At 42.5% G+C, this 27,533-nt stretch overlaps 1 protein-coding gene across 1 annotated transcript in view; it reads left to right on the forward strand.

Annotated features, from left to right (window-relative positions):
• Positions 1-27,533, forward strand: part of LOC126356071 (uncharacterized) — a 169,731-nt gene that overhangs the window by 136,239 nt on the left and 5,959 nt on the right. The window contains exon 2 of the mRNA XM_050006774.1: positions 18,759-18,891. Within this exon, the coding sequence (XP_049862731.1) occupies positions 18,759-18,891 (133 nt within the window). The remainder of the gene's footprint in view (positions 1-18,758; positions 18,892-27,533) is intronic.

Consider the following 27,533-nt stretch of genomic DNA (forward strand, 5'->3'; position numbering starts at 1 on the left):
CATCTCTGGTCAAAGGGACTGTCTCTGTGAGATAGTATCCACAGTCAACGTCTGTCTTCAGGAATTCTGGAAACTGGGGTAATGCAAACCTTTTTTGTGTGTGTGTGTGTGTGTGTGTGTGTGTGTGTGTGTGTGTGTGTGTGTCTATAAAGTGCAGATGTCTCTGAAGTTGACGTGGAAGCTGACATTCTTAGATATGAAGTATGGCTACTGACCATTGTTCGGTATTTGTTAATAACGAGATGTCTTACGTTTTTCGCCTTGCGTTTCACAGAGAATCGTGAAACTGAACACCTGTTAGACATTACAATTATGCAACGCATGTTTCCGATAGTTCTGCGAAGTTTCGTGCGAAATATTCCTAGGTGCCTGGTCTCGGAGGCCTATCAAGTGGTTGCCTACCTGCAACGCCTCTGACTACTTTACAGATTGTCTCTGTGGCAGGTTCATTTCTAAAATTCTCAATGAAGGTGGGCGGGTGCCGCCGAGGCTTTTGCTGAACTGGGTGGAAGGGAAAGGGGAAGAGTGTCTTATAGGGACCCCGTCCCGCGTTATTGAGGCATGTGTCAGTGTCACAACCCTCAGTGATCATGCCACAGAAGGGCGTTAAACAGGAGCACTGAAAAAGCGTAAGGACACACTTGTGCTTCGGATCACGTTGAGATTTTGTCGGACGGTTTTGAACTGTCCCGAGTGGGTGAGTCGTGCTGGGGTAGCTCAGGTGGTAAAGCACTTGCCCGCGAAATGCAAAGGTGCCGAGTTCGAGTCTCGGTCCTGTACACAGTTTTAATCTGCCAGGAAGTTTCATATCAGCGCACACTCGCTGCAGAGTGAAAATCTCATTCTGTCCCGAATGGTTCCAACGTGCATACCTTAGCAAATATTGCTGTCGCTCTGTGCTCCAAAGGGGTCAGATCACAGTCCAGTGGGATTGCAGCCCCATGATGTTCGTCGAGAAGGGTCGAATCTCCCAGGAGGTGTGCACAGTGCCAAAGGTTGTCAAGAACGGCGTCCTGTTGCTCATCCCACAGCTGTCGTGTTCGGGGACGAAATTTGTGGGAATCAGTGTCCCGGGGAAAGGGGATGGTTTCATTGGCCTTCTTCGTACCACCCTCTGAGGCCTTTACACAAGACCGCTACGGCCTCAGGTTCGAATCCTGCCTCGGGCATGGATGTGTGTGATGTCCTTAGGTTAGTTAGGTTTAAATAGTTCTAAGTTCTGGGGGACTGATGACCTCAGATGTTAAGTCCCTAAGTGCCCAGAGCCATTTGAACCATTTTTTTGGTCGGCGGTGTCTCTCAAATGTTTTCCTCGGCCGCCCACGAGAAAAGCGCTTGATTTCAACAACGAGAGTCGCGGTTCTGGCCTCCGTCGCAGAGCCACCAAAATAAGGGGTGAAATGCGGGTAAGAGGGGCTGTGACGACCTTGTCATCGTGTGACACGGCTTCAGTGGCGTTGGGCAGAATTGTGATGAAATTTCGAGTCACTGTGACGTCATTAACCCACCTTGCACGTCTCATGAACTTCTGAGCTGTGTCCTTTTTTGGCGCGTGTCGACACCTTGCTGTCTGATGCGTCGTCGAGGTCGAGGGTGACGTCGCAGGGTGCCACGATTTTGCACCAATACAGAGGAAGGTTGTTGGCGTCTTTGAGCCAAATTTCAAACTTGGGCATCAGAATGGGAGACAGTTACGGGGATTCGAAAAGGGTTCGTGTAATTTTGTTGTGCAGTGTAGATGCGCATACGAGTATATAGGCGAAGAGGTTGACTACTGTTTGATGAAAGTGCCAGCGACAAATCACTGGAAACAATAGCAGCTGTAAACCACCTAAGGAGTAACTGTCCAAAGGAACTTAACGTGCAATGACCAGGTTACGGCTAGTTGCATGGCAAGCAGATATCAAGCTGAGATGCACTGGAGAATCTTAAGAAAATGTAATTCGTCTGCTACAGAAGTGGCGTGCAAAACACTTGTTGGACAGATTCTTGGGTACGCTCAGCAGTCTCGAAGCCTCACCAGTGTGTTAGGGAGATGCTTTACAAAATCCAGTGGCAGACGATACTGGAGAGACTTTGCATATGCGAGATATTTGCTGTTGAAGTTAAGAGCGCTCACGTTCCACGACGTATAGGGCGACATACACATAATCGCAAAAATGGTCGTCTAATACACGACTTTATGTTTAATGGTGTAGAAATACAGGAAAATTTTCAGATTGAAGTATAGCAGGGGCATGGACTTGTCTATTAATCAATGAAAAGGAGAATACAATAAAGAAACGGAGTTTCTATTTACGTAAACGTAGTTAAACTTTCAAAGGTAAATATAGGTAATTTAGAATGCAAAACAAGTATTCGTTGATGATACTGAAAGTGACACTTTGAACATAGAATGTTATCTTAGTAGGCCCTGCTTTCCTCTTTATAACCTCTCGCATTGTCCTTGGCGTGGACTTCACTAGCGAATCTCTTATTTGCTCTGTAATTTTACGCCATTCGTCCAGTAGAGCGTTCTCTAGATCATTTCTATTTGATACTTGATGATTCCTCATATTTTTGTCACGTGCATTCCACAAATTCTAATTCTCTAATGGATTAATGTCTGGCAACTGCCACGACATCGGCATCTAGCGTGTAGTGTTATACAAGAGCCACAGCTCTGCAGCTAGAGTTGTATTTTTTGGTTCAAATGGCTCTGAGCACTATGGGACTTGACTTCTGAGGTCATCAGTCCCCTAGAACTTAGAACTACTTCAACCTAACTAACCTAAGGACATAACACACATTCATGCCCGAGGCAGGATTCGAATCTGCGACAGTAGCGGTCGCGCGGTTCCAGACTGTAGTGCCTAGAACCGCTCGTCCACCCCGGCCGGCGTATGTTTTGGATCATTACCTTGAGTGACAATGTAAGTCTCAGAAAGACCCATATTATACTCAGTACTGGATAGATGCGTTGTTAGGATGTATATGTAAACTTTGTGGTGCATAATTCCATCAATAAAACACAAATCCCCCCCACAACATTTACACTCCTGCAGCCCCGGACAAATAGTTAACCTCCACCTTGTTTAACAGAGGCTGTTTTATTTCTCTCTTCAAATTCACAGGTTTTTTTTCTCCCCAATGTTACTCTTCTTTTTTAGTTAAATAGCCCACATCGACTCTCGCTCGTAAGTGCAGCCTCATTCCAGAGATAAAACCTATCAGATTTGTGTTGTTCTCTTGCATATAGAACTCGCTTCCTGCTCTTGATTTTACTGGCTTATTGTTTTGTACGGGCTTTGAGGTCTCAGATTCATAAGGCACATTTCTCACAGTCTGTGCTGCAACAGACTTTCATGTATGCTTATCAACTGCTGTAGCAAGTTTTGGAGCGCTTAGTTTTGCATTTTTCTCGACTTCTATAAGTAGCTGTCGTTTTTCAATCTCGATTAGAACCCCAGGACGACCGCTTCGTGATGGGTCTTCGCACTTTGTTATATTACACAGATTTAATAAAAAAGTCTTCACTGTACTGGTATGTCTGCCAACAGTTTCTCCGATTTCTTGAAAAGATTTTCCTTTTCGAAAGAACCTGATGTAGATTTCTCTCTGATCTTTTGCAGTTTCGCGACGTTTTCGACACATACTGCTTACTGGGTCTTTGGGATGTGGGGCGACGAATGGAGCACCATGTTTGCACCCAAACAAGCTGCAGAGAGTAAAGGTGACCACGACTGTGTGGGGGTCCTCCATGCGGGCCTCTCGCAGGGATTCTGTTTTCTGTAGGCTCCGCATTGGTCGATCTTGCCTGACGCATGGTCATCTGCTGCGTCGAGAGGACACCCCCCCCCCCCAATTGTCGCTGTGGTGCAGACATGACGGTGGCCCATATGTTGTTGGAATGTCCTGTTTTAACCGGCCTCAGGCGATCTTTTAATTCACTGTGTGATTGATCATCTCTCTTAGGTGACAATGTATCTACGGCGGATCGGGTTTTAAGTTTTATTCGCGCAAGCTGTTTTTATAGGTCCATCTAATTTTATTGCGTCGCCCTCTTTTGTGCCGTATATTTTACTTTGTTTTGTGTTGTATTTCGACTCCACCCTAATCTTTTAGGCTGGAGGTTTTAACGTGTTGCAAAGTGGCTGGCTCATCCTTTTATTTTCGTGATCAGCCAGCCACGGTTCTCTGCTGTACAGTTTTAATTCTTTCTTCTATATGTTTTTGTCGCTGTGCATTTTGCACGTTTGGCTTACCGTTGACCTTGGGGCTTTTCTTCCCCCGGAGCTCTTTTTTAGTACTCAGCCTGACTGGTAGATGGTTTAAATATGCTCTGTGTGCTTATGAAACAAGGGACTGATGACCTTTGATATGGTTAGTTGGTTGGTTTATAGATTAACGGGACCAAACTGCACTCAACGGCTTTGAAAACAGAGCGGAAACTATCCACTACAGTGGATGAAATACAACTGCGTAAGGAAAGGGAGAGGGATATGTATCAGTGCGGCACCACGCCTGGGATCTTCTTTACTAGACTAGTACTTGTTTGATCTCAACTGGGGCATGATTGTAAATAACGTGGATTTGTTCACAAATAAAACAACATACGAACTTAAATAGGGTTTTATTTATAAATGTCGATATTATACGACTAATGGGTTGGTTATTGTTGGTTCATTAGCTATATTTTGATGATTGTGCTTCTTATATGGAGGTGCTATGGTTGGACTTATACTTTCTGGAGTCACTGTATTACTTCGATAGGCGAATCACGAAATTGGCAGGGGGAGAAAATCAGGGAAGTTAGAGTTCAAGTGAAAGTTCACAGGCAGTCTTTCTTCTCGCGAAACATTCGCGAATGGGCCATCGAGGGGGAGAAAACATAGTGGCGCCGAAGTACCCTCCCAGCGTATGGTGGCTTGCGAACTATAGGATGCAGATGTAGAGCAGATATTCATACAATTGTGTGGCTTTTGTAATGAGCTAGAATGACCTAATTTTTTTAAAAAATGAAATGGGCTTCAGGATTCCCTTACCGGGAATCACTTTACTTTGGCTACCCTGCACTGTTGTTTGCGTTCGTGCCACAGCTCATGTGACTAATGTGTGGCCGGAAAAGGGTGTGGCGCAGCACGGCACACACACTTTACTCTAAACGACAGATGTTCTGTTTAGAGCGCCTGCTGACGTTGTCTGGCAGTGCGCAGCGCAAAGCTGCTGTTTAGGGAGTACTCTAAAATGGAGTCTAGTTTCGTCTGCCGCAGACTATAATATAAATTCGTGTCGCACAGTATGCCATAAATTAGGGAACAATGATGGTTATTGCCGCTTCCGGACACTAAGCGTCGCTGTACCACGTAGAATTACTAACAGACTAACTTCACTAAAATATTTGAAATTATGATTTGGTACCGCATCACGTATTGACAGCCACACATTCACCTACCATATAGGCCCAAACAATATAAAGGGTCTTTATTTCTTAGAAGCGACGAGACCAAAATATCAATCACAGAAGACGTGACTGGCTGAGCACTTGTCAGAAACATCTGAAGCGTCGCCCACCAGAACAACATCGAAACTCCACCGTAACAGCTTATGAACTTTAGTCGTCACGCAAAATTTTTAAACACTCTAGACATTCTTCTCGTCAAGTAAAAATGCTAGATCCGTCAGCAAACCACTTGTCACAATATGAGGCACGTTCAGAAAGCGTGCTCCATCTTTATATTATTTAGAAAAAATGTGCGTGGAAAAAATTACAGGATACACTTGTTGCCTGTTTTTCCACATAATCACCTTCCCGTTTAATGCATGTGGGAGCCGTGGCACAAGATTTCCTTAGACATCCTCGAAAGGCTCTCCCGCCAGCTCCTTCGCCAACTTCAGAACCTCATTCTGCACCAGAGCGTCGGTTGAAAATTTAATTCCACTTACATGTGCGTTCACGGACGTGAAAAGATGATAATCTAAAGGGTTAATGGGGGGTGGGGGGGGGGGTGGATCAACGCATCCCAACCAAATGAGACCTAGAGCGCCTTCGTGGCTAAAGCTGTGTGAGGCCGTCGTGTAACTACTACACCCCTCTCCCCAGCATTACCCTCATTTCCTTGTTAATGCTCCGTTTGAGCTTTTTAGGGTCTCCGAATATCGTTGTGCATTGATGGTCTCCCTCTGAGGCAGAAATTCGACCAAAATGATGCCTTTTTGGTCTCAAAACACTGAGGCCATGATTTTTTAACCCGAAATTCCCATGATAGTAAACAGTGATTTCTTCGAAAGATTTTGATAGCGTATCTTCTACAGTCTCAACAGTCAGCCTGAGCAGTGATAGCGCAGTCATTAGCATAAATAAAGCTTAGAGTTCCTTCAGGGATAGGTTGATCGTTGGTCTAGATGTTGAATAATAGCGGCGCAAGCACGCTGCCTAGTGGTAGCCGATTTTTGTGAGTTCTCCATCTACTTTTCTTACCCTGAAATTCCACAAAAAATCTGCGGTTCTGGAGAAGATTTCTAATATTGCACGTGAGTGTGAAGTCTTTAGTTGTATCATAAACTTTATTCAGAAGTAGCCGATGGTTGATCGTATCGTAAGCCGCGGATAGACCGATAAAGGCAGCAACTGTAATGAGCCGTTTCTCATACCCATCTTCGATATGTTCTGTTAAGTTTAATATTTGAGACATGCAACTTTTCCTTTTTCTGAAACCTGCTTGCTGTGGTGTTAGAAGAGACTCCACTTTTCTAATCATTATCAGAAGAATGAGCCTGTCCAGTATTTTGTAGAGGTGACAGAATAAGGAGATAGGTCTATAATTTTTGGGATCTTTCCTATCCTTCCCTGGTTTCGGTATGGCAATTTCTCTTGTTTTTTGCCATACTATAGGGATCTTGCATTCTCGAATACAGTTGTTCATAAACTCCAGTAATCAAAGCATTGTAACAGGACCAAAATTCTTCATTTGTTCCGCTGCAATGTCACCCAATCCTGCTGCTTTTCCCAATTTACATTTATTCAGGGCTGAATTGAATTCTTCGAGAGAGAAAGGAGATAAGATACTATTATCTTGATCCTAATCCTGCCAAGACTCAGACCTGCGCTTTCCACCTGAAGTATAAACAGGGAAATAGATCCTTAAATATATCCTGGGGAGGCTTCGTACTCGAACATAATCCTACTCCCAAATGTCGTGGAGTAACTATGGATCGCGCGCTAACATATAAAAAACATTGCCGAAACACCAAACAGAAAGTGGCAGCCAGAAATAACATAGTGAAAAAATTGACAGGTACAGCATGGGGTGCTAATCGATGCACTGTGCACTCAAGCGCGCTTGCTCTATGTTGTTCCATTGCTGAATATGCATGTTTGGTATGGAACAAGTCCAGTCATAACAGTAACGTAAATGTGGCTCTAAATGAGTCTATCGGACTATCACGGGTTGCTTAAGACCTACTCCTGTGGACAAACTCCATTGCCTCGCTGGCATAGGTCCTCCTGAAATCAGACGTGAGGTAGCTGCGAGATATGAAAAAAGTAAGGCCACAACGAAGGAAGCCTATCCACTACATGGTTGGCAGCCCGCACATCCTCGGCTGACATCAAGAGCGAGCTTCTTGACAACTACTGAGGCTCTCATCGAGAATCCACATGCGCCAAGGACCTCGCGATGGCGGGAGAAATGTCGTTATTTGGGGGAATGGATGGTTCCAAAGGAAGAGCTGGACATTTTGATAAGTGGTCAATATGGAGGTCTCAGTTGATTACGATCAAACACAGCGAGATGCAAGATCAATCTGCGGATTTGGAGGTTTTTCTGTGGATTCAGTTCTTTGCCAGTGTGGCGTTGAGCAAACTAACAGCCATTTCCTTTTGACGCGATGAATAAATAAACCCAAAATTGTTGTTTTGAATTTCTTGGCAGCTGGGAAATTGGTCTGGTGTTCTGTGACGACTGTCTTTCTGTCTCAGTCGTATAGGGAACCAACTACGCTTCATCTCCAGTCATAGTAGAGCTCAGAAAATTTTCACCTTTCAATTTAAATCGCTGGTGTTCGCGCTACTGGCCCGATTTTTCTTGTACTTGCTCTGCCAGCTGTTTCGGGACCTATTGTTCTCAGAGTTTCTGAGAGTCTCGTGTATGAAAGTTCTGGAGTGTTGTGGAAATATCACAGGAATTTCATCTACTGGCAGTCGGCAGCCTTTACGAACAGTTTCCTCGTATTTTTGCAGTAACTCCTCTGTGAAAATGGAAGGTCTTCCACGTCTCTGTTCGTCATGAACATTTGTTCTGCCTCCACTGATCTCCCTTCACTTCTTAGCCACATTCGCTCTGCTCATAACACTCCATAGTAAACCGTTTTGATCCGCGAAAAAATTTCAGTAGGTGTTATTCCTCCTCCTAGTAGGAAGCGGATAACGGCACGTCACTCGCACTTTGCGAGATTTCTTACCGACATATTTCACGCTACTGGACTCCATAACTTTTTTCCTGAGGGGAACAGGCGGGCCTTCTTAGAGCGACTGCTCTATGGGGCCTTAGTTACACAGTTTTTATATTTTTCCTTTGAACCTTTATTAGACCATCTTATAACTAATCTTACAGCTAAACTTAAGTCTATGATACATTTTTTTGTGTTTTAGTAAGGGAGCAAAATGCCGAACAAATTCGTGAAATAACATAAAATATAACACCATGGGATTATTTGGTGCTAGTTCACATAAAACATAACATAAATTAATAGATGAAAATAAAATTGTGAGTTTGGAGTTGTTTAACATAAATGATACATAAGGGGATAGAAAATTAAATAGATATTAGCTCATTATAATATGGTGAAATGAAAACAAGCCTCTATATGGATAGTTTTGTGTTGTTTTAGCTTGTTGTGTCAAGCAGGGAAGGGTCTAAGCATTAAGTAAATTAAATTTGTAAATTTATAAATGATGTGAGAAGACGAAAGAGTGGCTTTAATCAGAGTAGGTGTGGGAGTATCCTGTGTCTGCTACGATACTTATATTTATATTGGGTCAGGGTCCAATGCCAGTAAGTGGGGAGGGGTGGGTTTATCGTTCGCTAGTATGCTAATTTGGCCTGCTTGTTCGTGGTTCTCAATGGTTTGCGGGTGTGTTAGTAATGTGTTGTATGTGATGGTGCGTGGTGGGTAGGTGTATTTGTATTTGGGCTTATTCCTGTGGCGTGGTATGGCTGTGAATGTGTGTGTCATGTCGTGCCGTCTGGTTAGAGTGCGTCTCCCATACCGCGCTCTAAGTAGTGCGAGCCTGGTTTGCAGCGGTGTGACCCTAGCTTCCTCGTAGACCTCAGTTCGGGGGGACTCTTAGTATGCTACGCAGTATACGTCTTTCAGTCTGGTATAGTCGTTCTGTCTGTGTCCGATTCATTCCTGCTAGCGGCGCGGCTGCGTATTCGAAGAGGGGTCTAACGAATGTTTTGTACGTGTTAATTGCTGTTCTGTCACAGCAGCCGTTGAATTTGCCTTGTACCAGTCTAATGAGGTTTTGTCTTTTTCGGGCTTTGTTGAGGGTTTGCTTAACGTGTTCTTTTAGGTTCAGATATTTGGCTTTGTCGGATATGTTCAGTCTGGTTCCCCACAGCGTGAGTGTGATGTCGTCAGGGTTTTGGTTCGTCTTACTGTGTATATGTCTGTGTTTAAAAAGTATGAGTTGCGTCTTGTCAGGGTTTGGTTTGATACGCCGTTTGCACATCCAGTCTTGCAGTCGTGTTAGGTAGGTCAAAGTTTGTTGGTTTATGGTAGTCATGTTCGGTCCGGAAGTCCAGTATGCCGTGTCGTCAGCATAAAGTTGTACTTGTTCGTTGGTCCTTCTTCTGTAGCGCCACATTTCAAAAGCTTCTATTCCCTTCTTGTCTAAACTATTTATCTTCCAAGTTTCACTTCCATACATGGCTACACCCCATACAAATACTTTCAGAAACGACTTCCTGACACTTGAATCAATACTCGATGTTAACAAATTTCTCTTCTTCAGAAATGCTTTCCTTGCCATTGCCAGTCTACGTTTTATATCCTCTCTACTTCGACCATCATCAGTTATTAAGCAAAACTCCTTTACTACTTTAAGTGCCATGTTTCGTAATCTAATTCCCGCAGCATCACCTGACTTAATTCGACTACGTTCCATTATCCTCGTTTTGCTTTTGTTGATGTTCATCTTATCCTCCTCCCAAGACACTGTCCATTCCGTTCAACTGCTATTCCAAGTACTTTGCTGTCTCTGACAGAATTACAATGTAATCGGCAAACCTCAAAAATTTTATTTCTTCTCCATGAATTCTAATACCTAGTCCGAATTTTTCTTTTGTTTCCTTTACTGCTTGCTCAATATACAGACTGAATAACATCGGGGAAAGGCTACAACCCTGTCTCACTCCCTTCCCAACCACTACTTCCCTTTCATGTCCCTCGACTCTTATGACTGCCATCTGGTTTCTGTACAAATTGTAAATAGCCTTTTGCTCCCTGTATTTTACCCCTGCCACCTTCAGAATTTGAAAGAGAGTATTCCAGTCAACATTGTCAAAAGCTTTCTCTACAAATGCTAGAAACATAGGTTTGCCTTTCCTTAATCTTTCGTCTAAGATAAGTCGTAGGATCAGTATTGCCTCACGTGTTCCAACATTTCTATGGAATCCAAACTGATCTTTCCTGAGGTCGGCTTCTACCAGTTTTTCCATTCGCCTGTAAAGAATTCGTGTTAGTATTTTGCAGATGTGACTTATTAAACTGATAGTTCGGTAATTTTCACATCCATCAACACGTGCTTTCTTTGGCATTGGGATTATTATATTCTTCTTGAAATATGAGGGTATTTCGCCTGTCTCATACATCTTGCTCACCAGATGGTAGAGTTTTGTCAGGACTGGATCTCCCAAGGCTGTGAGTAGTTCTAATGGAATGTTGTCTACTCCCGGGGCCTTGTTTTGACTCAGGTCTTTCAGTGCTCTGTCAAACTCTTCACGCAGTATCGTATCTCCCATTTCATCTTCATCTACCTCCTCTTCCATTTCCATAATATAGCCCTCAAGAACATCGCCCCTGTATAGACCCCCTATATACTCCTTCCACCTTTCTGCTTTCCCTCCTTTGCTTAGAACTGGGTTTCCATCTGAGATCTTGATATTAATGAAAGTGGTTCTCTTACCTCCAAAGGTCTCTTTATTTTTCCTGTAGGCAGTATCTATCTTACCCCTCATGAGAAGCCTCTACAATCCTTAACACAGTGGAAGTAAAATAATGTCCAACAACTTCAAATCTTTTCCGAAAATTGTGAAAAAATGTAATATAAAATAAAAATACCTGCACACGACGTTGCCGATATTTTATCCACAGTCCTAGTAGCAAGCCACTGGTAGATGCTCATGTTCACACAAGCGCGTCGACTAGCACTCACTATAATAGCCCGAAACACTTTTGAAGCAGGGTGTCGTTTCCCCGTTTCTTCCTGACGGACGGGAACTGAGGAACAATTACTTCTGTGCTAGCTCCTATGTATCGTCGTAGGAAGTGAGAGCAAAAGCCTTCCTCAGGTACTTAGGAAAGTTGAAGATTGCTATCAGACTAGCAAGTATGCTGAATTTCAAACAGTTACTGTATATATATGCTTACTGGAAGAGGTATCTCACAGTAGCTTTACCTTTAAGTTGTATTTCCGCATGAAAGTTTTTCACTCTCATGATACCTTTTGCGATTAGCACGTGTCATGTAAACAGTACCGAATCAACTCGGCGGCAATGCCAGAGATTGGGGCAGGATATCAGATGGTTGCACAGTGCGAGTGTAGATGTCTCGTGCAGTCTATGCCAGCATTGCGAGAGAACTCAGGGTACTTGGAGGGTGTTGAACAGCCATACTGCATCCAGGATTTGTGTCTAATTTCAGTTTTTACGCTATGACATCTTGCTAATATGTTTTGCACTACTCAGACACATTACATAAAAGTACCCATGAAACTGTGTGTTTTGAGCCACAATTTGTGGTCGTTTGTGTTTCTGAGCGAAGAAATCGCATGTTTTACCTCTAGACGAATAACAGGAGCAGTTAGCCCCTTTCGAAAGTCCTAGACATAAACAATGCAACACAGCAAAGGTTTTATGAAAACGAGACGGGGGTGAAAACTGGCCAGTTCATTATTTCAAAAATACTTATCTTAACTGTAAACATATTACCACACTTCAGATAAGACAGTCATTGCCTTCATGGAAAAATGTGGGAGGCTGTCTATAAAACCATGATTGTAGCCAAGCATACACCTCTTCGTCCGAAGCAAATTGACAGGCACGAATCTCTACCTTCAGGGATCCAACAATATGGAAATTTGGGGAGAGATCGAGACTGTATAAAGGATGTGTAAGAGCTTCTCCCAGCAGAAACTTCTGCAGTGTTGTTGACAGCATGCGAGTGCACATTAGCGTCCAATAAAATGAAGCCGTTTGTCAACATCCCTGGTGTCTTTGTGAAATGGTGCGCTTCACTTTTTGCAGCGTGTCCGCATACCGCTGTGCGTTAATCGTGGCGCCCTGTTGCAGAAAGTCAGTGGGCAGTGGGCCCTTGCAGTCAAAGAAAAATGTGGTCAGACCTCCTTATTGTTTCGACTGTGCTGAATAAGTTTCGTTGGGAAACCCTTACACATTCTCCATACAGTCCTGATCTCTCCCAATGATATTTCCATGTTTTTTGGAGCCCTGGAGAAAGACATTCATTGCCGCTGTTTGAGTCACACGAAGAGGTGCCCCCCTGGGTACAATAATGGTTCTGAACATTTTTGCATGAAGGCATTGACCATCTAGTGTCACAGTGAGGTAAATATATTAACAGTTATGGCAATTGCTTTTAAAATAATGAACATTTTACTTTTTTGTGTCTTGTTTTTATTTCGTTGCCCCCTTATGTAAGTATTCCTTAAACTGTCCTCTATTAACCTCATGTATTTGTCAATTTGAACAAGATTCACAATTTGTGATGCTAATATCTGATTTTAAGCACATACTATGCTACTTACTAGCTGATAACACTGTGTACTTGATTCAGTTAAATACTTTGTTTAACAAATTATCAGTTTATTGTTCATAATGATTGCTGCTCTTCTTTTTAGCCCTGCATCTGTTGTGTTCAAGGAGTATGCTAAGAATTGTTCTGACTTGTTCATCCCATTTTTTAGCTGCTGCTTATTAGTGGCAACTAAATTTTCTGTATGATTTAACCCAGAGAATGTTGTTTGAACTGTGGAAGTTTACTCCTTTGACAGTCTGTACAGCTTTTCTCACATAGCTTCCATGATCTCAGATTCTTTACCCTATTGAAATACCTCACTTAATTCAGTTGCCCCTTTAATTTTCTCGCACACTACTTGGGGAGGTTCTTGCATCCACATTCTGAGTTTGTTTTGCATTCATCATAGTTTTATCCAACTGTTGTAACTGTCTTTCTGTAAAACTCCTGGTATGGCCACCGTTCTCCTGAACATAAGTTCAATTGGATTGTATCCAGTACTACTATACGGTGCAGCACTGAACACAAAAGTATTGTATGCTACCCAATAATCCCAGTTGCTATGGTCCTCATTTATAAAGTGTGTCAGATACCCTACCAATGTCCTGTGAGTCCTTTCTAGTGCTCAGTTTGTCTGTGGATGAAAAACTGTCTCCTGTATCTTCTTCAATTGTAATAGTTTACATACTTAAATACTTCACTCAAACAGTTCAACCCTTGGTTGGTTAGTGACATTGAAGGAATCCAACATCTCCGTACAATCTCGTCCACAAAATTTTGTGCCACTCTCTCGGCATCTTAACATTTGTTTGGTATCACTACCATAAACTTGATTAAATCATCTTCAAATGTCAGGACATATCCGTGTATTTGTCCATGAAGGTGACTTGGCAGGATAAGATATTTGTACTGTTGCCACAAATTGTAACCACTTCATTAACATAAATAATTACACAACTCAAAACACATGTGTTAACATAGTGAATAAACAGTACATAAGACAAAGACGAGATACGAGACACAAACAATAGACATGTATAGTGTTCTTATTATCCGATTGAACTTATTTATATTGAACTCGTCAGTTGATGTCATCACTACTGGGATACCTAGTGGGCCAACTATATCCATATATTACATTTCTGAAATACTTTATTTACTGTGTCTGTAATTGCAAATGACATCTTGGTTTCACTTTTTGTGAGGTTGTTCCCCTGACACATCGCATTTCTGATATATTCTTCGAAGTTTTTTTTTCATAACTTTCCATATATTAAACTTCTGCATGCAATCCAACGTTCTGTGGATCTCTTGGTGTACACCTAACTGATGGCCATACACCTGCTTCATGATCTGTCTCTTTTCCTTCGCAATAATTTCTTTGCCCTTGGCATTTTGTTCTTCTTCTCCTATAATTATTTATACATGAGACTCTGTACTTCCTCTTGTGCTACTCTGGACCTAATTATTCTTAACAACACATTCACATTGGAATTCAGCTTGCCTGTGTTGACACAATATCATATGAGTGTTGGGTCTTCTATTCTATAATGTAGCTCCTCTTTTTGCATTTATGTGCATATTACAAAAACCTTTAGCTTTACTGAGTCACCACAGCATTTTCCATGTGGCCAGTTTCTATATTTTTTACTAAAATTACTCCTAACCACGTAGGAAAAAAGCTACTCATTTTAGTCAGACAAAGGAAATAAGCCAGTTTTAAAGTGAAAGTAGACTGCCTACACTATGCTTGTCCATCCTCTTTCAGAATACTGCTGGGCAGTGTGGGATCCATACCAGATAGAATTGATAGAGTACATTGAAAAAGTTCAAAGAAAGGCAGTGCATCTTGTATTATCCCAAAATAGGGGAGATAATGCCACTGAAATGGTACAGGATTTGGAGTGGACATCATTAAAAGAAAGGCGTTTTTCGTTGTGGTGGAATCTTCTCACGAGATTCCAATCACCAACTTCCTCCTCCAAATCCAAAAATATTTTGTAGACACCGGCCTACATAGGGAGAAATGATCACCATGATAAAGTAAGGGAAATCAGAGCTTGTAAGAAAAAATATAAGTGTTTGTTCTTTCTGTGCACTATACGAGACTGGAATTATAAATAATTTGGAAGGTGGTTTGATGAACCTTCTGCTGTCACTGATATGGAGTACCTGGTAGTAGGTGGCGGCACAATGCACCTAATATGAAAAACATATGTTTTTGGGGGTGTCTGGGTACTTTTGATCACATAATGTACAAATGAAAACTGACTGCAACTGGTAATGACAATGTATTTGTTCACTGGGAAATCAAATAATTACAAAATCAAAGATCTCCAATTAACAACTGAGAATTAGCCAAGGGTATTGCAGTGCACATAGACAGAGCCAGTATTGCTTAACTGCGTAGTAACGTGCTCCTAAAATAGTGTGAACACCTTGAATATTTTATGAGCTTAACATGATGTCATATTAGCAACAATGTATATGACATGATCTGCTACTAAAAAATCATCCATAAAGTACTTAAAAATGGCCTAAGGCCAAAATTGTAGAATCATACAGGAAATAAAGAGAATGGCAGCTGAAGGCTTCAAGAAATCTTATTTTAAAAAATTAAAATAAAAGCCTTCTTCTGGAATGTTGTAAAGTAGCATGATTACATGACTCATTGTAGCAGAGACCGGCACCATGCTGAAATTCTGTGGAAGACCTATAAGGAAATACACTCCTGGAAATGAAAAAAAGAACACATTGACACCGGTGTGTCAGACCCACCATACTTGCTCCGGACACTGCGAGACGGCTGTACAAGCAATGATCACACGCACGGCACAGCGGACACACCAGGAACCGCGGTGTTGGCCGTCGAATGGCGCTAGCTACGCAGCATTTGTGCACCGCCGCCGTCAGTGTCAGACAGTTTGCCATGGCATACAGAGCTCCATCGTAGTCTGTAACACTGGTAGCATCCCGTGACAGCGTGGACGTGAACCGTATGTGCAGTTGACAGACTTTGAGCGAGGGCGTATAGTGGGCATGCGGGAGGCCGGGTGGACGTACCGCCGAACTGCTCAACACGTGGGGCGTGAGGTCTCCACAGTACATCGATGTTGTCGCCAGTGGTCGGCGGAAGGTGCACGTGCCCGTCGACCTGGGACCGGACCGCAGCGACGCACGGATGCACGCCAAGACCGTAGGATCCTACGCAATGACGTAGGGGACCGCACCGCCACTTCCCAGCAAATTAGGGACACTGTTGCTCCTGGGGTATCGGCGAGGACCATTCACAACCGTCTCCATGAAGCTGGGATACGGTCCCGCACACCGTTAGGCCGTCTTCCGCTCACGCCCCAACATCGTGCAGCCCGCCTCCAGTGGTGTCGCGACAGGCGTGAATGGAGGGACGAATGGAGACGTGTCGTCTTCAGCGATGAGAGTCGCTTCTGCCTTGGTGCCAATGATGGTCGTACGCGTGTTTGGCGCCGTGCAGGTGAGCGCCACAATCAGGACTGCATACGACCGAGTCACACAGGGCCAACACCCGGCATCATTGTGTGGGGAGCGATCTCCTATACTGGCCGTATACCTCTGGTGATCGTCGAGGGGACACTGAATAGTACACGGTACATCCAAACCGTCATCGAACCCATCGTTCTACCATTCCTAGACCGGCAAGGGAACTTGCTGTTCCAACAGGACAATGCACGTCCGCTTGTATCCCGTGCCACTCAACGTGCTCTAGAAGGTGTAAGTCAACTACCCTGGCCAGCAAGATCTTCGGATCTGTCCCCCATTGAGCATGTTTGGGACTGGATGAAGCGTCGTCTCACGCGGTCTGCACGTCCAGCACGAACGCTGGTCCAACTGAGGCGCCAGGTGGAAATGGCATGGCAAGCCGTTCCACAGGACTACATCCAGCATCTCTACGATCGTCTCCATGGGAGAATAGCAGCCTGCATTGCTGCGAAAGGTGGATATACACTGTACTAGTGCTGACATTATGCATGCTCTGTTGCCTGTGTCTATGTGCCTGTCGTTCTGTCAGTGTGATCATGTGATGTATCTGACCCCAGGAATCTGTCAATAAAGTTTCCCCTTCCTGGGACAATGAATTCACGGTGTTCTTATTTCAATTTCCAGGAGTGTATGATTCATTCCCACATAACCACTGTCTGGCCAATTCTTGGGCGTAGGTTGTCTGTTTGGTATCGTTACGACGAGGGCAGGGGTTGACTGAAAATATTTGTTATTGGTTTGGGTGTTCAATAAGAAAGAAATTTCTGAAAAAAAAACCACCTCATCTATCTCCAGTGGGTTACATGATAAGTAAATAAACTGTGCTTTACACATAGACTAACTGTTAAAATTCTGAAATAAGGGAAGAAACACGTTACTTCCACACAGTACCTTCCAGAACTTCCCATGTTGTGTTCACACTGAACTGACTTTGGCACAGAAAGGGGTAAATTATGCTGCCAGAAAAGTCTTTGGTCACCTACCAAACAGGTCAAAAGCCTGACAGACAGTCAACCAACATTTAAAAACAAATTAAAAGAATTTCTAGATGACAACTCCTTCTACTCATTGCCTGAATTTTTAGATATAAATTAAGGGAGGGAAAAAAACTAACTTAAACATTAGTGTCATGCAATATTTTGTGTAATGTAATATCTTGTACAGAAATCTTTCATTAACCTGACATGTTCCACATCATTATGAAGTGTCGCATTCATGATCTATGGAACAAGTATTAATCTAATCTAATCATAAAAAGATAGTGGTAAAGGTAATGCCTCATTGTCTTCCTAATGAACACTGGTGATGTTCACCTCATGTTACCATACATAACAATGAGAAATCTATCTGGCTGGGAGATCTGTGAATTTAAACCCAGCTCCTATGAAATAGTCTTCCTGGACTTAACCACTGCATCACTTCACTTGGTAAATTTAACCCTATGGCCAAAAAAGGACAAAGATATTGACAGAATTACATAGCTCACCACTAAACAAAATCAAATTCTCATTGCTTGGCTGGTGAATCTGAACATCTGTAAGCAGTCATGTGCATTATCATTATTCAAAAGCACTGTGACAGCAGGTAAGACAACAAATGCACATGTTTAGGCTGTAGATGTTTAGCTTATTCTTAAGATATGGTCACTCCTTGTGTTTCACAGTAGCAAAAAGTATCTGTAGATTAGTACCTAAGGTAGCTTTGATTTGATGTTAAATGTGGTATACACAACAAACTACAAATAATATTCATGTGCACTGCTTTGCAACCCTAATTTGGATGCAAAATAATATTCTTGACAGTTTGCCCACAGAGAAGATGAGAAATTAAAAAATCTTCAGAAACTCAATATTAAATTAAGTGCATATTTTTATCCACTTGTTTTGTAAATAATCAAAATGCTTGGGGGCTTCTTGTAATCAATATAAGTACTGCACAGTAGAAAACAATGTTAATTATATCTCATTTTACATGACACATATAATTGTTCAAAATGTACTATAGATTAACAGCAACTGATGAGAGTAACTTGAAGTAGTGGACTGAATATAGAATTTACTTTACTGGCAAATAACCAAAGCACTAACCTGCCCCTGTAAATATGAATGTAGAGCAGATAGTGCTCTGCATGCATAACACCTCCTTGGATTAAATATTCATGTCTTCCCAAATTGCTATCAAATTAATGTGGAGGAATAAAAATGTGATAAATTTTATTTCAGGAGTAACTGTCATCCAGAAGTTCTGGACGTACTGCATCAGTACTATGATAAGCCAGACTTCCTGCCAGAGGATGCTGAACACTCTCGCACTGACTACATCTTCATCGGATACCAACAGGGAGCTGTCATGCATGTAAGAATTTTCTTTTTCTACTAAAAGATATGCAGTATTTTTGACAATGTTCCTAGCTGTTGATGATTTCCAATTTTTTGTGTTTTCATTAATGGCAACTAATTAAAAAGGGCATACAAGTGATAAAATCAAATGTTTAGTTGAGGTTATGGAAATGAAGAGTTCCCACCTGTGCAATTTAGAAAATGTGATATTTGTGGGAAGAATCTAGATGACATAGGCTGTGAAGTAGCCAACAAAGTGAAGCACATTGTGTTGAGTGGAACGTAAAGGAACAGCGTAGTATGCTGTCTCACCACGTACCTGCCTGGTTGTAGGCCGCTGACCGTGCAGGGATCACACAGTTGGTGCCGGAACTGGAAACTTCCCATGCAATCCATGGACTGTGTGCCCATCATGGCTGGGTCACAGGGACTCCAAGCGATGATTTATTGGACAGGTAACTGTTGCTGTGGGTGGGTGGTGCTAATGGGGAGAGCCCCCATTTTGAGTGGGTGTTACCGTGGCGGAAGATTCGCACATGAAGCAAATTAAATTTTTCTCGGTGGCCGCAAGGCCCCAGCAGTTTCTTCTGAAACTAAGATATGTTACGTTGTGGAGAGGTATGGCCCCAAAATAGGGGTCAGAGGCAAGGTGAGAAATACTCGCCCCCAGACAGAGATTAGTTTTTGACTGCAAAGCCTTTGTTCCTCATTGAACGTCTGGAGGATAGGTCTTGGGGAAGTGTCAGCAATTTCAAAAATGAAAAGTGGCTCTGTTCAACTTAACACTAGAACTGCTGCTGGGTCACTTGCGACCCACTTCTCAGTTCTTTTTGTTTGTCACTCTTATGCATTATTGCGTAGAGTGCTGAGTTTCTGTTACTTTTTATAGAATAAGGTAGTTAGTGAGTGATTATACTTCATTTTATATTTTATGGGGAAACCTTACAAAAAAAAATATGAAGATTCACCTAGAACTGCAGATGTGTCAGTTCTGACCCCTCTTCTGCATCTGCTATAACAATCAGGTTTTTCATGTAGCTTCATGCTTATCATTAGATGGTGTTCGGTCAACAATTGCAAAATCCCAGCTGGGGAGGAGAGAGAAAGCAGGTGGAAATGCATCTGGCCGTGTATACAAGTATTGCACAGCTTGTGCTTTGTTTCATGAAATGTGGTTTTAGTACTGCATTCTAACTGTGTAAATTTATTGCGGCCAAACGTCTGTGAACATAAGAGGACATTATAAATGTGCTAAATGAGATTTTGGGTCCTAAATCTGGAGTCTTCATCTGTTGTTGTTGTGGTCTTCAGTCCTGAGGCTGGTTTGATGCAGCTCTACATGCTACTCAATCCTGTGCAAGCTTCATCATCTCCCAGTACCTACTGCAGCCTACATCCTTCTGAATCTGCTTAGTGTATTCATCTCTTGGTCTCCCTCTACGATTTTTACCCTCCATGCTGCCCTCCAACACTAAATTTGTGATCCTTTGATGCCTCAGAACATGTCCTACCAACCTATCCCTTCTTCTAGTCAAGTTGTCCCACAATCTTCTCTTCTCCCCAATCCTATTCAATACCTCCTAATTAGTTATAGGATCTACCCATCTAATCTTCAGCATTCTTCTGTAGCACCACATTTTGAAAGCTTCTATTCTCTTCTTGTCCAAACTAGTTATCGTCCATGTTTCACTTCCATACATGGCTACACTCCATACAAATACTTTCAGAAACGACTTCCTGACACTTAAATTTATAGTCGATGTTAACAAATTTCTCTTCTTCAGAAACGCTTCCCTTGCCATTGCCAGTCTACATTTTATATCCTCTCTATTTTGGCCATCACCAGTTATATTGCTCCCCAAATAGCAAAATTCCTTTACTACTTTAAGTGTCTCATTTCCTAATCTAATTCCCTCAGCATCACCAGACTTAATTCGACTACATTCCATTATCCTCCTTTTGCTTCTGTTGATGTTCATCTTATACCCTCCTTTCAAGACACTATCCATTCCATCCAACTGCTTTTCCAAGTCCTTTACTGTCTCTGACAGAATTACAATGTCATCGGCGAACCTCAAAGTTTTTATTTCTTCTCCATGAATTCTAATACCTACTCTGAATTTTTCTTTTGTTTCCGTCACTGCTTGCTCAATATACAGATTGAATAACATCGGGGATAGGCTACAACCCTGTCTCACTCCCTTCCCAACCACAGCTTCCCTTTCGTGCCCCTTGACTTTTATAACTGCCATCTGGTTTCTGTACAAATTCCTTCAGGTAGAGAGATTGTAGCACCATATGGAGCAACCTGGAAAGTGGAAGTTACAGGTGACTGTTCAGCTGGCAGATATGGACAACAGACTGTTTCCAAAGGCATGCAGGACCATCTCTGCATGCAAAACGAAACATGAATCATAAGACAAAATTTTGAAACACATTGCAAAATGAACTGAGACCGAAGCACTTCAAGTATTGGGTTCAGATGATTGGACTATTAATGTTGAAGAACTGGAAGCTGTTATAACTATACTGTACGTCTGTGGTGCTATAGGAGCGAAGAGCTTACGAGGTGCATTCAAGTTTTAAGGCCTCTGATTTTTTTCCTAATTAACTACTCACCCGAAATCGATGAAACTGGTGTTACTTCTCGATGTAATCGCCCTGCAAACGTACACATTTTTCACAACGCTGACGCAATGATTCCATGGCAGCGGCGAAGGCTTCTTTAGGAGTCTGTTTTGACCACTGGAAAATCGCTGAGGTAATAGCAGCACGGCTGGTGAATGTGCAGCCACGGAGAGTGTCTTTCATTGTTGGAAAAAGCCAAAAGCTACTAGGAGCCAGGTCACGTGAGTAAGGAGCATGAGGAATCACTTCAAAGTTGTTATCACGAAGAAACTGTTGTGTAACGTTAGGTCGATGTGCGAGTGCGTTGTCTTGGTGAAACAGCACACGCGCAACTCTTCCCGGACGTTTTTGTTGCAGTGCAAGAAGGAATTTGTTCTTCAAAACATTTTCGTAGGATGCATCTGTTACCATAGTGCCCTTCGGACTGCAATGGGTAAGGATTATGCCCTCGCTGTCCCAGAACATGGATACCATCATTTTTTCAGCACTGGCAGTTACCTGAAATTTTTTTGGTGGCGGTGAATCTGTGTGCTTTCATTGAGCTGACTGGCACTTTGTTCCTGGATTGAAAAATGACATCCATGTCTCATCCATTGTCACAACCGACAAAAAGAAAGTCCCATTCATGCTGTCGTTGCGCGTCAACATTCCTTGGCAACATGCCACACGGGCAGCCATGTGGTCATCCATCAGCATTTGTGGCACCCACATGGATGACACTTTCGCATTTTCAGGTCATCATGCAGGATTGTGTGCACAGAACCCACAGAAATGCCAACGCTGGAGGCGATCTGTTCAACATTCGGCTATCCCCCAAAACAATTCTCTCCACTTTCTCGATCATGTCATCAGACTGGCTTGTGCGAGCCCGAGGTTGTTTCGGTTTGTTGTCACACGATGTTCTGCCTTCATTAAACTGTCGTACCCACGAACGCACTTTCGACACATCCATTACTCCATCACCACATGTCTCCTTCAACTGTCGATGAATTTCAGTTGGTTTCACACCACGCAAATTCAGAAAACGAATGATTGCACGCTGTTCAAGTAAGGAAAACGTTGCCATTTTAAGTATTTAAAACAGTTCTCATTCTCGCCACTGGCGGTAAAATTTCATCTGCTGTACGGTGCTGCCATCTCTGGGACTTATTGACAATGAACGCGGCCTCATTTTAAAACAATGTGCATGTTTCTATCTCTTTCCAGTAAGGAGAAAAAAAATTGGAGGTCTTAGAACTTGAATGCATCTCGTAGAACTACACACATTGTGGTGAAGTGGGGAAATAATTTTGTGTAGTCAACAATGGCTCATGACAGATTCAGAGATATAATGCATTATCTCAGATCTGACATTAGGTCCACAAGATCAGAACAACTGAAAGAAGACAAGTTTGCATTGGTATCAGAAATGTGGTAGTAGTCCATTGTGAACACACAATCGACGAACAGCTTTTCCCTTTAAAGTTCCATTGCAGATCGACACAGTTCCTGGCCTCAAAAGATTGCCAAAAGTATTAGACGTAAGTAGATAAAGACTCCAAATATATTGTGAATGCTTTCTGGTATCTAAAAAAGGATGACACTACGCCAAGTGATGAGAGTACTGTCAATTTTGTTGTGAAAAAATTGATGCAACCTTATCTCAATAAAAGAAGAAATGTTACATGTGACAATTTTTTCACCTCCTTGGCTCTCTCTTAAACCTTGAAAGCAAATCCTACAAGTCTAGTGGGTACCATTAATCTCTCGGGGAAATTCCAGTCTGTATCAAGAAAGCAAAAGAAGTGTTAACAGCACAGTATTGTTCAAGAAGAATGATACCACGCTAGCAGTTTACTAGGGAAAGAGCAACAAGAATGTGCTGATTTTCAGCACTACGTATCCTTATCTTAAAACTGAATATGGTTTGAAAAAGAAGCCAGATACAGTTAAATTTTATAACAGCTCTAAATATGGGGTGGACATGATCAACCAAATGGCTTGCAAGTATTCTGTCAAAGCAACATCGAGACGTTGGCCTGTTCACACATTTTAAAACTTGCTGTACTTAGCTGGGTATTGTAAAATTGAGAAAAAGTAGAAATGCAGAGACTTCATACTGCAGCAGGGAGAGGAGCTTGCTGAGAACTACACAGCAACAAGGAAGACCAGACCTCTGTCACAACTAAAGACATTCCTGGTAGACAAGAAAAGTGGACACATTGATTTGTAAAGTCTAACTGTGAAGGCTTTGGAGAAAAGCGAACTTCTTGTATGAATAATCAAGAGCTCAGATGGAAACCCAGTTCTAACCAAAGAAGGGAAAGCAGAAAGTTGGAAGGAGTATATAGAGGGTTTATAAAAGGGCGATATACTTGAGGACAATATTATGGAAATGGAAGAGGATGTAGATGAAGACGAAATGGGAGGTAAGATACTGCGTGAAGACTTTGACAGAGCACTGAAAGACCTGAGTCGAAACAAGGCCCCGGGAGTAGACAACAGGCCATTAGAACTACTGATGGCCTTGGGAGAGCCAGTCCTGACAAAACTCTAGCATCTGGTGAGCAAGATGTATGAGAGAGGCAAAATACCCTCAGACTTCAAGAAGAATATAATAATTACAATCCCAAACAAAGCAGGTGTTTACAGTTGTGAAAATTACCGAACTATCAGTTTAATAAGCCACAGCTGCAAAATACTAACACGAATTCTTTACAGACGAATGGAAAAACTAGTAGAAGCCGACCTCGGGGAAGATCAGTTTGGATTCCGTATAAATATTGGAACACGTGAGGCAATACTGACCCTACGGATTATCTTAGAAGCTAGATTAAGGAAAGGCAAATCTACGTTTCTAGCATTTGTAGACTTAGAGAAAGCCTTTGACAATGTTGACTGGAATACTCTCTCTCAAATTCTGAAGGTGGTAAGGGTAAAATACAGGGAGCGAAAGACTATTTACAATTTGTACAGAAACCAGATGGCAGTTGTGAGAGTCGAGGGCATGAAAGGGAAGCAGTGGTTGGGAAGGGAGTGAGACAAGGTTGTAGCCTCTCCCCAATGTTATTCAATCTGTATATTGAGCAAGCAGTAAATAAAACAAAAGAAAAATTCAGAGTAGGTATTAGAATTCATGGAGAAGAAATAAAAACTTTGAGGTTCGCCGATGACATTGTAATTCTGTCAGAGACAGCAAAGGACTTGGAAGAACAGTTGAACAGAATGGACAGTGTCTTGAAAGGAGGATACAAGATGAACATCAACAAAAGCAAAACGAGGATAATGGAATGTAGTCGAATGAAGTGATACTGAGGGAGTTAGATTAGGAAATAAGACACTTAAAGTAGTAAAGGAGTTTTGCTATTTAGGAAGTAAAATAACTGATGATGGTCGAAGTAGAGAGGATATAAAATGTAGACTGGCAATGGCAAGGAAAGCGTTTCTGAAGAAGAGAAATTTGTTAACATCGGGTATAGATTTAAGTGTTCCTGAAAGTATTCGTATGGAGTGTAGCCATGTATGGAAGTGATACATGGACGATAAATAATTTGGACAGGAAGAGAATAGAAGCTTTCGAAATGTGGTGCTGCAGAAGAAGGCTGAAGATTAGATGGGTAGATCACATAACTAATGAGGAGGTATTGAATAGATCTGGGGAGAAGAGGAGTTTGTGGCACAATTTGACGAAGAAGAAGGTACCAGTTGGTAGGACATGTTCTGAGGCATCAAGGGATCACAAATTTAGCATTGGAGGGCAGCATGGAGGATAAAAATCATAGAGGGAGACCAAGAGATGAATACACTAAGCAGAAGGATGTAGGTTGCAGTGAGTACTGGGAGATGAAGAAGCTTGCACAGGATAGGGTAGCATGGAGAGCTACATCAAACCAGTCTCAGGACTGAAGACCACAATAATAACAACAACTGTGAAGGGAGCAAATCATTTGTGAAGTTTCATATACATTAGAAAACTATCTGCAACAAATGTACATCAAAAAACTGTTATTTGTGCTCATTATGGAATGGTAGCCAGTAAATAGCACTCAGCAAATGTGTGTAAGTTTTTTAAAATAGTAAATGATTATTTGTGAAAAGCTACTTCATTTTTGTTGATTTCATAACAACATTTACAGCACTTCAAAGAATACATTCATTTGTAGTAACAATAACCTACCAACACAAGATAGTAAAAGGGAAAGATATGCAGCTCATTAGTCACCAAGCTGCAGTTGTAGGCATGTCCAAATATCAGCAATTCCAGTGTTAAAACGGCGTCCCCGACCCCTCATTCACTATTACTGCTTGCCTGCAGCAAGCTGGGTTATATTCCTGTCACTACAAAGCTATCAAAGAGGTGTGTCATTTTCCACAGAGATCTCCTTTTACAGACTGATGATGATTTGTGTGCTAATTTGTAGCAACAACATGTGCGTTTTGTCCATTGCATTCAGTGGGGATGACAAGACAACAGAGTGTATTCTAGAGCCTTCGTCTTGGCCTTTGAAGGCGACATGTTGCCTGAGAAGATAAAGGTGATTTTGTGTCATTGTGATATCAAGCCATATATTCCTTCTACCACGTCGTGCTAAAAACGCATGCACTCTGGACACACGAATACATGTTGCATAGCCAGCAGTCTGTAGAGATTGACTGTCAGTTTGCACATGGATGTTCCTTGTGCCCCCCAACTGTGTCAACGGTGGGGAGCGACATTACTCGAGTTCACCAGACTGCAGCATTTTCAGATGCAAAAAGAAAATCCAAGAATAAAAGACCTATGATACCTCACATATCTAGAGATCAAGAAGAAATAAGATTGCCTACATCCTACATGTATTACAATGACACAAGCTACTGTGACGACGACATTGTGACTGTGTCATCGCCCTCCATGTCTTCTATGCCTAACCCTTGGGGACTTCACCCACTCCCCTGATGGTTTGGGGTCCTCCATCTAATGCTTCCTCCACACCCCCTTTTGGAGTGTAGACACACCATCCACCAAGGACATCAGCCCCCAACCCCAGCCAGAGAAGCAAATCTCTCCTCCATCGCCCATTACCAGGAAGAGGTTGTTCGGGATGCTCCCTTCCCAGGTCTCTGCTAACGTGGAATTAGGTGCCAGCTGGTGGCTGAAGAAACAGGGATGCAAGTTGTAGGGCTTTTGTGTTCCTCCTCTGTCCCAGAACCTGGAGCAGACAAGCCCTTGCTGAAATCTCAATTCTCTAAGGACAATAAGTAGTCCTCTAAGAAGAGAGAGAGAGATTATGATGGGTCCCGTGCCACCAGACCCCAGCATGTTCAACCTCTGTATCCAAGGCAGCATTCCTAGTGGCCCATATCGCCCCAGAACATCTCTCACCCCACACATTTTGCTATGGAATGATTGTGTATTGGTGCTGTATCTTCACAAGCAGTGGCAGCAGGTGGAACTGAAGTGTGACTTGCCTCCATGGTTCCTTCACACCCCCACAGGATATTGGTAGTGTGATCCTCCACTGCAATTGTGGCAGTTTTGTCTGCCACTTGGTTGATCTGCGTTTGTTGCAACGCCCTGCAGGGAACTTCTTTTCCAGCACTGCAGACCTCTACCCTCTGCAGCTATTTTAAGAAGTATACTGACTATGAAAGAGCATCGGGTGGTGTTTGCCCATACGTTTTGTACTCTGTCTGCAGCAAACACGTCACTCAACAGGACTTTGGAGGCTGTGACAAGTCATGTGGAGTCATCTCCGAAATTTACCATCTGTAACGTGTACCTCCCTCCTGACAATGACATGTCCCAGAACAAATTGTCTTCACCGTTTTCTCAGCTCCTCCTACCATTCCTAATAGGTGACTTAAATACCTGCGATGCTTTGTGGGGGTGAAACTAAGACCACTGGCTGCAGTAAACTTGCTCACAGAGCTTGATCTTTGCCTCTTGAATAGTAGAGTATCCAGACACTTAAAGATGACATATGGGTCTTATTTGGCCATGGACCTTTCCATTCGCAACCCAGGTCTTCTTCCACTGTCCATTAGAGACACCATAATGACATGTGCGAC

The sequence above is a fragment of the Schistocerca gregaria genome, chromosome 3 (genome assembly GCF_023897955.1).
Source record: "Schistocerca gregaria isolate iqSchGreg1 chromosome 3, iqSchGreg1.2, whole genome shotgun sequence".
NCBI lineage: Eukaryota > Metazoa > Arthropoda > Insecta > Orthoptera > Acrididae > Schistocerca > Schistocerca gregaria.